This window comes from Cervus elaphus, chromosome 10 (genome assembly GCF_910594005.1).
Source record: "Cervus elaphus chromosome 10, mCerEla1.1, whole genome shotgun sequence".
Taxonomy (NCBI): domain Eukaryota; kingdom Metazoa; phylum Chordata; class Mammalia; order Artiodactyla; family Cervidae; genus Cervus; species Cervus elaphus.
Window position 1 is genome coordinate 49166389 of NC_057824.1, and position 12231 is coordinate 49178619.

Consider the following 12231-nt stretch of genomic DNA (forward strand, 5'->3'; position numbering starts at 1 on the left):
AGGCTATATTTTGTCACCCTGCTTATTTAACTAATATGCAGAGTACATCATGGGAAATGTCAGGCTGCATGAAGCACAAGCTGGAACCAAGATTACCAGGAGAAATATCAATAACCTCAGATATGCAGATGACACCACCCTTATGGCAGAAAACAAAGAGGAACTGAAGAGCCTCTTGATGAAAGTGAAAGAGGAGAGTGAAAAAGCTGGCTTAAAACTCAACATTCAAAAAACGAAGATCATGGCATCCGGCCCCATCACTTCATGGCAAATAGATGGGGAAACAATGGAAACAGTGACAGACTTTATTTTCTTGGGCTCCAAAATCACTGCAGATGGTGACTGCAGCCATGAAATTAAAAAGCACTTGCTCCTTGGAAGAAAAGCTATGACCAATCTAGACAGCATATTAAAAAGCAGAGACATTACTTTGCCAACAGAGGTCCATCTAGTCAAAGCTATGGTTTTTCCAGTAGTCATGTATGGATATGAGAGTTGGATGATAAAGAAAATGGAGCACTGAAGAATTGATGCTTTTGAGCTGTGGTGTTGGAGAAGACTCTTGAGAGTCCCTTGGACTGCAGGAGATCAAACCAGTCCATCCTAAGGGAAATCAGTCCTGAATATTCATTGGAAGGACTGATGCTGAAGCCAAAGCTCCAATATTTTGGCCACCTGATGCGAAGAACTAACTCATTGGGAAGGACCCTGATCCTGGGAAAGATTAAAGGCAGGAGGAGAAGGGGACAACAGAGAATGAAATGGTTGGGTGGCATCACTGACTCAATGGAAATGAGTTTGAGCAAGCTCCAGGAGTTGGTGATGGACAGGGAAGCCTGGTGTGCTGCAGTCCATGAGGTCACAAAGAGTTGGACACAACTGAGCGACCAAACTAAACTGAGGAGCCTGGAAGTGCTTTCCTGGTGGCTCAGCAGTAAAGAATCATCCTGCATGCAGGAGACACAGAAGACTCAGGTTTGATCCCTGAGTTGGGAAGATCCCCTGGAGGAGGGCATGGCAATCCACTCCAGTATTCTTGCCTGGAGAATGCCATGCACAGAGGAGCCTGGAAGTCTACAGTCCATAGGATCTCAAAGAGTCAGACATGACTGAAGTGACCTAGCAGGCTTGCACACAAGAGCCTGTGAGCTTTTCTGGATCCCATGTGTAATCTTGCTAGAGACAAGAAGGGCTTGTGTAAGGCTGGACCCAAAGAAGGACTTCCCTTGTCAGGATAAGATGAGAACCCTCCACCCCAGCATAGTCACTGTCTCTCCTTCCCGATTCTCTCCTCACCTGATGGCATCTTCTCCCATACAGGAAGGATGAGGGAGGCATAGCTCTGGCTGTGGTCCAGGGACAATGCTGGACCATATGTTCTAGGAGGGAAGACAGACTGGAAGCTTACTGTGGCTTCTTGGATCTAAGCTTTAGTTCCATGGAATCCGGAGAGGGGAATCCAGAGGTTCAACCCATGAGAGCTTCCTGTAAGTGGGGGATAGAAAGCAGCCTTGAAAAAATAAAAAACCTCCTGGAGCTGGTCTTGCCTCCAGTCCCAAGGAGACTGTCAGAGCCTTGCAGAGGCCCCTGGAGGTGCCCCGAGGACAGCAGGGGCCTGAGGAGCAGGCCCCTTTAGCCTGGTCCTCCCCAGCCTTGCACCAGCTGCCTTCCTGAATTTACCTCCCAATGTTCCCTTGCAGAAGTCCTTTTAAAAACCAAACAGGGCCAGAAATTGCTGGGCTCTGGAAATTGCTGCTGTAAGTGATTGCTCTGGACTCTGTTGGCTTGCAGATGGGTTGCAACGGAGGAACAATCACTAAGAGGCATAAACTGGTGAAGGGGCTGAAGAAGGTTGAGGAGGTCGACAAGGATGCTAAATTAGTGGCCCAGTGGAACTACCAAGCTCTAAGTCAGGAAATATTAAGACGACCAGTAGTTGCCTGTGAACTTGGCGGACTTTACTACAAAGATGCCATCATTGAGTTTTTATTGGCCAAATCTTCTGAAAAGGCTCTTGGGAAGTCAGCCTCTCACATTAAAAGCATTAAGAATGTGACAGAACTGAGGCTCTCCCCACCTGGGAAGGCGATCAGATGACCTCCAACGGGCATGTTTCATCTGCCCCGTCGTGGGCTTGGAGATGAACGGCAGACGCAGGTGTTTCTTCCTCCAGTGCTGTGGTTGTGTGTTTCTGGGCGAGCCCTCAAAGAGATCAAAGCAGAAGTTTGTCACACGTGCAGGGCTGCCTTCCAGGAGGGAACTGGGTCATCAGGCTCAACGGCACCAAGGAAGGCGTGGAAGTGCTGCTGAAGAGCAGGATGGAGGAGGTGCGGCTGCGAGCCAAGATGGGGAAGAAAACAAAGGAACCCAAGGTGCCAGAGTCTGTCTCAAAATCAGGTGTCAGTGAAGAAGCCCCAGGACCGTCAAAAATGAAGACAGGGAAGCCTGAAGACCCCAGCCTTGACTCTCGAGAGAAGAAGACCAACTCAGCTCCCAAAAGTGCAGCAGCACCTGGGAGCGCTCTGGAAAAGGCACCAAGAGGTCCATCGCTGGCAGCGAAGAGTCAGAAGCTTATGTCTCTCTTCACCACCCACAGCTCTGCCAAGCCCTCCAAGGAGGAGTCAGCCCACCGGGTCACCCACACATCCTACTGCGTCTGAGGCCCGAGGGGCGGCCTCCCCGGGCCCTGTGCACTCACTTGTCCCCTTAAAGCTGGAGCCACTCGAGTTGGAAGGTGTAGTGGGGACTCAGTGACCCTGCCGGCCCCTGCCTGTCACCCTCTCCCGGTCACCTCCACCCTCTGTGCACTTGGACCTTCCCACGGCCCCGAGAGCATTTTGACCACATATTTATGCTCAAAATAAGTAAAGACTCCAGATTCCTCCTGGGTGTGTGGTCAGCTCATTTTGACTGAAATTCTCGTGGTTTTGCTGCCAATGTTTAATTAATTAAGTAAGCCGAGTGAGATTGAACTTGAGAAAGGAAAAAAAAAAAAAACACTGTCCTTGGACATTTCCAGCCTCTGACACCCCACTTGCACCCACAGCTAGATTGTCCTTCTTCCTTCCTCCCACCCAGACTCCCATGAAAATGTGTCACCATTTCTTGTGGACTGAGCATCACTCTGGCCAGACTCTAAAGTCCCTGTCACCCTTGGCCCCCGCCACCCTCATCACTTCCCCTTGGATGCAGGTGGGTTGAGCAGGCACAGGAGGAAATATTTCTTGCCAGAAGGTCCCTGGACCGGGAAGCTGCAGGCGAGTGAGACCCGGGGCAGGGACAGAAAGGTGTGCCCGCCTGAGCCATACTAGAATCTGCCTATCCTGTCTCCTACTAACCCACCCGTCATTCATGGAGCATCTCCCTGTGCTGGGCATGCATCATGACAGCTGCAGTGATGAGCCCAATTCTCTTCTTGTTGCTCACGGTGTTCGGGAGACTTTGATCAGAAAGTCATCACGACAGAGGGAAAGTGCTTTGTGTCAGGAGACAATGTGACGTGTGACAGAGGCTTCTGATGGGTGTGTGTCAGACTTCCCTAAAAGAAAGTAACCTTGGGACTTGCCCGGTAGCCCAGTGGTTAAGAATCTGCCTTGCAATGCAGGGGATAGGTTTGATCCCCGGTCTGGGAAGGAAGGTCTCACATGCTGCAGAACAACTAAACCTGCACTGCAACGAAAGTCCCACGTGACACTAAGACCTGATGCAGCCAAATAAATAAAGATTAAAAAAAAAATTAACCTTCACAAAAAACGGAAGTGTCTTTCCAGTGAGGACAGGGGCAATATAGGGGTGGGGAGTGGAGGTCACCACAAAGTACTGAATGCCAGATAGGCTCAACGATGTTTGTTCAATGCAGGGAATATTGACAATATTTTTAAGAACTGTAAATGGAAAGTAACTGTTAAAAATCATAATAATTTAGATTTCCCTGGTGGTACAATGGATGGGAATGCCAGTGCAGGGGACACAGGTTCAATCTCTGGTCGGAGAGAATCCCACATGCCATGGAGCGACTGAGCCCGAGGGCCACAAAAGCTGAAGCCTGGGATGCCTAGGGCCCAAGAGCCTCAGCCGCTAAGCCTGGGTGCTGCAACTACTGAGCCCGGATGCCACAACTACTGAAGCCATGAGCCTAGAGCCTGTATTCTGAAACAAAAGAAGGCACCACCATGAGAAGTCCACGCCCAGTGAGGCAGGGTAGACCCTGTTCACTGCATCCAGAGAAAGCCCTTGCACAGCAACAAAGACCCAGCACAGCCAGTAATAAATAAATAAATAATTTAAAATAGTTGCAATAGCTTTTTAAATTTAATTCTTTTTTCTATTTTATTTTTGGCTGCATTGAATCTCTCTGGCTGCATGCAGTGCTTACTCCAGTTGCACCAAGCCGCGGCTACACTCTACTTGCAGTGCGTGGGCTTCTCATTGTTGTGGCTTCTATGTTGCGAAGCACAGACTCTAGAGCTCTTGGGTTTTAGTATCTGTGGCTGCAGCAGCTGTGTTGTATGAACTTAATTGCCTCCTGGCATGTGGAATCTTCCCAGACCAGGGATCAAACCCGTGTCTCCTGACTTGCCAGGAGGATTCCTAACTGCTGGATCACCAGGGAAGTCTAATTTTTTTTTTTTTAAGTCATGATCGAGGAATTCCCAGGTGGTACAGTGAATAGGACTCTGAGTTCACACTACCGAGGGCCCAGGTTCAATCCCTGGTTGGGGAACTAAAATCCCACAAGGCCAAGGACGGCCAAACAACAAAACAAGAAAAGGGGACTTCCAGTAACCTGGAAACAATGCTGGCTTACTGCCTTTGATCAGGCCTGAACAAGGTCCTGGTCATGGTGAACACTAGCCCCCGACCACTTGGAGCATGTGCCCACAGCCCAGTGGTCTCTCTGTTGGAAGGTCTCCCCAATCCTTAGCATTTCCCACAAAGCCACGCCCCCAGAGGTCTCTCCATGGGGGCCTAAGCTGTTCCTCAGGGATTAAAGCTTCCTGCACATACTCTACCTCTCAGGGCCAGGCCCTGGGGTAAAATGGGGAGCCCTGCTATTCAGGGTACACACCCACTTGGCGAGCCCCACTGGCCCAGACGTCTGGCCTTGGATGGGCCCCGGTACCACCTGGAGTCAACGACCAGATCCCAGATCAGATTGCTGAGTTTCCAGATCTGCAATCAGAAGGGACTTGTCAAGTTGGGAATGAAACACTGGTGAGGAACATGGGGGTGGCCAGGCAGGATTTCTGGGGCAGTGCTGCTGGGGAGAAGCCCCGCCTCCAGGGCCCAGAGTCAGGCGTCCCCTGTGCCCCCAGAGCCTCCCCGGTGCCAGTCTTCTCTTTGGGGGAGAATGAGCCCTTCCACAGTTTCTCTGCCCACCGGGGGGTTTCTGGGTGGAAAGACACAGGAAACACTGGGCTGCTGCTGAGACTGGCTCTATGAATGTTCCAGGCCCCAGGGCCTCCTCCTGCCCTTCCACACCTGAAGCTTCTACCAGCTCTGCTCCCAGGCTCCCCAGCCCGCTCCCCACTCCTGGGCTCAAGGCCCCCGCATGGTTGGGAGGTGAAAGTCCCAGGTTGGGGCCTGAATACTTCGCTGCCAGCCCCGCCCCCAGGCTGGCATTGGGCAAACCCACCAGCCCTGAACTCTGTCCCACTGGATCCCTCAGGAGGGAGAGGGACTTCCTTGAAGGGGTCTCAGTGGCCACCCGTCTTATTCTCTTCTGCCCACACTGCAGGCCCTGATCCACGTACAGTGACCCAGGTGGCCGGCTCAGCACACGTGGACATGGTGCACGAGGTGAAGCTGTGAAGCCACCCAGGCGGCCGTTCCAAGAGCACGCCCTGTGCGTCGGGGTCTCTGCCCACAGTCACCTCCTTATCACTAGGCGGCCGCAGGGTCCTGGAGGAGTGTGCGTGGGGACTGAATTTCACACTGGGAATATACATGTGGTATTGCTGTGTTTGTCCTTAGGGTTGATGTCCCTGTGCCAAGTAATGCCTCCGAGTAGCCTAGACACTCCCAGACCTGCAAACACTAGGGCGTGCTCATCCAGGATCTGTGTTATCATGCAGTCAGGGCTGGGACCCAGTGGGTGGGCTCTCTGCCTTCTTCTGCAACCCTTTCCCCACAAGATTTCTACTGCACCCGGGAGAAGACCTCGGTGGCACATCCCCTATCCCGCTTCCCAGCCCCAAGCAGTGGCCAGCCCAGACCAACCCACTGGAGAAGTTCATGGTAAGTGTGGGGAGCCTGGAGACGGCTGGGGTTCTGAACACAGTCTCCACATCCACAGGCGATCTCTGGAGGCTGCAAGGGCTTGGTCACTGAGACCAGAAAGGCTTCCAGCATCCCGTCCGGGACCCTGCTGGCAGAAGGGGAGCACCTGGGAGTCTCCACTGCCCTGCTGCCCTCCCCCACCATGAAAATCCTGCAGAAACAGCAGCTAGAAGTACTGAGCACCTACAAATACGTGTCCTGTTTCCTCTTCATGGGTGAGGGGAACCGAGCTGGGGTCCACTAGGGAAGATGGAAAGGGGGAAGGTGGGAGAGAAAGGCTGGAGCCCACCCTCACCTGGACCACTAGGGCCAGGGACGGAGGGCCCAGAAGTCCAGCTGGGAGACTGGCAAGGGTCTCACTGGTGAGGGTGGAGAAGTCATTGCAGTTTCAGAAGCTAAATCATTCTCCTTTCTCATTTGTACCCAGGCCCTTTCTTTTCCCTTCTTGGCGTCTTCCTCCTCTTCACCTCCCTCTGGTGGCTGTCTGTTCTCTACACGGTGTGGTTATTCCTGGACTGGGACACACCCTGCCAAGGTGAGCGCTTAAACAAGGGCCCAGGGAGAAGAGGTGATAAAGGGTGTCTGTAGGAATTCTTCCCCCACACTTATCTGTCTGCTCAAGGAGGAAGGCGTTCTCAGTGGATAAGGAATTGGGTTCTTTGGAAACACATGAGGGATTATTTCCCCATTAAGGTAAGAGGACACCCTCCAAGGGATGCTCTCCCCCTTCCACTCCCCTACCCCACCACCTCCTCACCCCTCCTCACCTCTCCCTGTGATGGCTGCTTCAGTTCAGTCAATCGGGCGGCGAGTGTGGTGGTGTTTCAAGAGTGAACCGTGTGCCCTTGACTGCATTTTGATTCTGAACTCTGAAGTCTGTTAGTGTGGAGGGAGGTCTTGTCCCGTAAGTCTTCTGTGCTTATTTCCCTCACCCTGTCCCCTGCCCCCCACGGCTGATTAAAACAGCAGAGCTGCCCTCAAACAGGAACTACGTGCTTGCCACCCACCCACATGGGATCCTGAGCGTCGGAGTCTTCTGTAACTTCTGCACTGAGGTCACTGGCTCCTCGCAGCAGTTCCCCGGGCTTCGGTTCTCATTGGCCATATTGAACAGTCTCTTTTACCTCCCAGTCTATCGAGATTATGTTATGTCCTATGGTAAGTCTTGAGCTGAGTGACAGAGGCGACTCCATCTGGCCGGAGTGGTCCCCACTCACAGCCTACTGCGGGCACTCGGCTTGAACTCCCAGTGGAGGGTCAGGAAGTGGCTTTGGAGCAAGGGTTCCGCATCCTTGCTGGGAGAGGCGCTGTAGGGCACATTGACAGGGGGACGGAGGTAAGGAGTTTGGAAAGAAAGCGGTGGTATCTCACTCTTCCTGTGCTAAAGGGAGAAGAGCCTAGGGAGCCAATGAGTGGGTAAGATCTGTTCCCGCACCCCTTCTTGTCCACAGGAACATGTTCCGTGAACCACCAGAGCCTGGATTTTATTCTGTCGCAGCCCCAGCTCGGCCAGGCTGTGCTCATATTGGTCGGCGGAGCCCACGAGGCCCTGCATGCCGTCCCAGGGGAGCACTGCCTCACTCTCCGGAACTGTAAAGGCTTTGTCCGCCTGGCACTGAGGCACGGGTGAGCAAGGATCCAGCCGGGGTTGCCTCCAATGGTCGGAACCTCACAGCGTCTCTGGGGATCTACACTCTATGCCCACACACCCGCCCCCTGGACATGGACTGTGTGTCCCCAGAGCTTACACGGTGACCACCTCTAGAGGGCGCTCTGGGCAGCCCTTGAATGTTTCCTCTGTGCCCAGCCCTGAGGCCCATTCCCCAGGCTTCCTCCCAGGCAGAGAGACAGACAGGATCACGGTGCAAATCGCTGGACCCAGTGTCTTGGATGCCCACAGTTCATTGCTTTGTGACATCCTCTCACAGGCAAGACTTTAGGCTTCTTTACTTGTGAAATAGGGTGAACACCCACCTTGCCACCACGTTGTAGTTGAGACTGTATGAGAAAATGTATATAGGGTGGCCCAAACACATTCGTCTTAAGAACCATGAGTCCTGGACTTCCCTGGTGGTCCAGTGGCTAAGACACCATACTCCCAATGCAGGGGACCTGGGTTTGGTTCCTGATCAGGGAACTAGATCCCACACGCCCCAACGAAGACCTGGCAGAACCAAAAAACTAAATAAAAGTATTTAAGTCCCTTCTTCCAGGTCTTTCCTTGTAGTAACATCATTTGGCCTACAAAGTGCTTCAGATGGCCTTGGGAAGTGGGAACCTCTGGAGGAAGAATGCAGGGGGCACTCTTAGAGCCTCTTATGTGACCAACCCTCTTCTTTCTTGTCTCCCCACCCTCCCAGCACCTCCCTTGTGCCCGTGTACTCCTTTGGGGAGAATGACATCTTCAGAGTTAAGGCTTTTGCCCCAGACTCCTGGCAGCATCTGTTCCAGGTCACCATCAAGAAGGTCGTGGGCATTTCTCCTTGTGTCTTCTGGGGCCGTGGTCTCTTCTCAGACAAGTCCTGCGGCCTGGTGCCCTTGGCCAGACCCATCATCACTGTGGGTGAGTGCCCGTCTCCAGGGGAGAAGGCCAATGTGAGCTGCATAGGCAGCCGAGGCCCCTCCCCTGACCTGAGTCCCCCTGTCCCTGCAGTGGGCCGCCCCATCCCGGTGCCCCAGTGCCCGCAGCCCACCGAGGAGCAGGTGGACCACTATCACACGCTGTACATGAAGGCTCTGGAGCAACTGTTTGAGGAGCACAAGGAGAGCTGTGGCCTCCCGGCTTCTGCTCACCTCACCTTCATCTAGCCCTGGCCTCACCCCTGTGCCCCTCACAGCCCCACCCACCCACCCACCTGCCCCACAGCCCCGATCCCAGAGCCCCCACTGACTCCACACTACTGTGCAAATCAAAGCCAGTTCCCTCACCACTGCTTGGTGGAAGCTTTCTCTAGGAGTGAGCCTGCCCACTTGTGTTCCACCTCCACCCTAATTGATCCAGACTTGCTGCAGGGCCCTGAATTCTCCTCCCAGAGACTGAATTCTGCTACGTGAACTTGCATGAGTCTCTTCCCTTGGCTGGGTCCCTTTTCCCTCTGTAAATGAATGCATCTCCTTAGCTAAGAGTTCTTGAGCATCAGAATGGAGTTGGAGAGGGGAGTTCCCCCAAGGGGTAAGCTTTCAGAGTGGACAGGATTTAAGTAGGGGGAGACTGCAGAGTACATGAGCTTCCCTTATGGCTCAGCTGGTAAAGAATCTGCCTGCAATGTGGGAGACCTGGGTTCAATCCCTGGGTTGGGAAGATCCCCTGGAGAAGGGAATAGCTATCCACTCCAGTATTCTAGCCTGGAGAATTCCATGGACTGTATAGCCCATGGGATCACAAACAGTGAGACATTACTGAACGACTTTCATAGAGTACATGGTGAAATACCACGAACAAAAGCTGGCAAGTGTCAAGTGTACTGATAGTAGGGAGGGTCGGAATGATCCCCAGTGATAGAAAGATACAGTTAAGAACATACCTACTTCTCTATCTCTTCCCATCCTTATGTAAATTACCAACATTTAACATTTTAAAAACTGGAGACTGACAAAATAAGAGCCAACGACTCGACTACCATCATCACCATCACCACCATCGTCATCACAGGTACCTGCCCAATGAGATGGGAGATGGTCAGTTGAAATGTCTGAGGGTCCTTATGTGGTGATAGCACCCTTCGACTTGTGCCAGTCCAATCTCTTGATTGGCTTTATGTCTGTATCCATGACTTAAATGAGAAAGTCTTGTTGGAACTAAGTTGGACCTTGTTGCATAACTAAATGCAAGTCTATTTATCCTCCGCTGTCTTCAAAAATTTATTCAGGGGAAGAATTTTCCTTGTCTCTGGATTAAAGAAATCTTGGCACTCTTGTGACTTACCTGGTATTTCTCAGGTGATGAGTTCTACATTCACTTTATGTTGGTACCTAGAAATGTTTAGTTGGTGTATCAATCAACACTTGTATTTTCATCTGAGGGTAGCAATTTCCTATCTCCAGCAAGGCCCAACTAGTTGCATCCAGAGTGCGTGCTTGGCCAGAAGCGGCAGTTGGGGGAAGAGAGAACAGAAAGGGAAGGAGGGAAGTGTTTTCTCTCCCTCCCTCTCCAGCTTCTGGTGACTCGTCCCCTGTAGGTTGGAGTATGGGGCAGAAGAGGGGAAAATGGACCCCAAAGTTCTTAACTGCACTGGCCTAAGACAGCAATGGGCTCCAGATCTTTGAAGTTAGTTTCTTTCCCTCTTGGGTCCTTTCAAGGATTTTTCAGAGTTTTTTTGGAAAGAAGGGACTCCTAGACTGTTGGTGGGAATGTAAATTGGTCCAGCCACTAAGGAAAACACCATGAAGTTTCCTTAAAAAATCTAAAAATAGAGCTACCGTATGACCCTGCAAACCCTCTCCTTATCAGGAGAAAAACATGGTCAGAAAGGACACATGCACCCCAATATTCACTGCAGTACTGTTTACAACAGCCAAGACATGGGAGCCACCTAAACGTCTACTGACAGATTAGTGGATATAGAGCATGTGGTACGTGTATACAATGGAACAACATAAAAATGAATGAATTTGGGTCATTTGTAGTGATATAAATGAACCTAGCTCTCTCTTTGAGGGGCTCCCCAATGCTTTGCCATTCACACAAAGCCCTTCCCTCTGGAGGTCTCCCCACAGAGGCCTAAGCTGCTCCTTAGGGAAGAAATCGTCCTGCAGACCCTCTATCCCTCAGGGCTCAGGCCCGGGTGACACATGGGGAGCCCTGCCATTCAGGGTACACACACACAGGTCATCCCCCACTGGCCCAGCCTGTCATCACAGGGAGCCAGTCCTGACCTCCACAAAATCCAAGCACTTTCCTCACCCCCAGGTTCCCCCGTCACACCCCTGGCCTCCCCTTTTGGTCACAGCTCCGTAAAGCCAAACAGTGGTTAACCCTTCCTTGCCGGGGCTCACCATCATCCAGGGTGCTCGTCATCAGAGGAGGCAGAAATGAGAGCAGAACCCAGGTCAGGGGTCAGGGCCAGGGGATTGGGCCAAAAAATGGAAAGCTGAGAGACGCAGTGTTGTGACTTCCCTATGCAGAAGGCCAGCCTCCTCCAGTGTCCTCCGCCTGGATCTCCAGGTGTGTGCCCTCCTGCGAGGGGTCTTCTCCATTTTGGAGTTTGGTGAGCCCCTGAAGCCCTGAGGACCCCTGGGTCTGGCTCTCTGCTTCCCGATGCCAATTGAGAGGGAGGCAGGGCTGGGATCACTGGGTTGGGGTCCTTCAGGGAGTGAGAAAGATGGCGATTTCCTTCAGGACAGATGGGCCTGAAGCCACGGAGCAGCAGAGGGGGTAAAAGGGAGACCTGGGACTTAAACCTCTAAAGTCAGAGTCCTCACACACACACCCCACCTCCAGCTTAGGGGTGCCTGGCTGCCTCGCTCCTTGTACACCCGAGCCGGGCCTGGCGGTCCTCAACCTGGATGGGCTCTATGGAGACAGGAACATATCTTGGGCGGGAGGCCGTGGCTCTGCCTGGGTCCGCAGCAGGCCATCTGGAGGCATGTCCGAGACATTCTCCCCATGTGGAACTCTGTGCTGCGTGGGAGCTGGGCTTCTGAGTAGACTCTTGGGACCATCACCCCCAAAGTCCAACATTAGTACCCGCCCCCCCCCCAACCTGGGGTGTGCGTCCTGTATCCCCAGCTGGTGAAAATTCACTCTCCTTTCCCAATGCCCTCCTCCCTCTTTTCTGGAAGATGCAGGCTCAGATCTTCCTACCTCTGCCCTCCCCACCAGGATTGGTGTCTTCTGACAAGGCCAGCGCCTCCTGTCACTTGACCTGACCTCGGGTCCAGGGAGCGGGGTAGGGGGGCGGTGGGGGTTGGCGGGCACCCTGGAGGCAAAGCGGAGCTTGCTGATCCACAAGA

General features: G+C 52.8%; 1 protein-coding gene and 1 pseudogene across 2 annotated transcripts; both read left to right on the top strand.

Annotated features, from left to right (window-relative positions):
* The first annotated feature begins 1064 nt into the window (after positions 1-1064).
* LOC122701780 lies at positions 1065-3600 on the top strand (annotated as a pseudogene). The gene has a single exon (XR_006343122.1). The product of XR_006343122.1 is annotated as a replication termination factor 2-like (transcript).
* Positions 3601-4913: 1313 nt separating this feature from the next.
* On the top strand, positions 4914-10200 carry LOC122701778 (2-acylglycerol O-acyltransferase 3-like). The gene is made up of 7 exons (XM_043915076.1): positions 4914-6494; positions 6707-6814; positions 6902-6972; positions 7233-7437; positions 7731-7905; positions 8640-8842; positions 8933-10200. The coding sequence occupies exons 1-7, from the start codon at positions 6422-6424 to the stop codon at positions 9085-9087; spliced, it is 990 nt and encodes a 329-aa protein (XP_043771011.1). The 5' UTR covers positions 4914-6421; the 3' UTR covers positions 9088-10200.
* The last annotated feature ends 2031 nt before the right edge of the window (positions 10201-12231 follow it).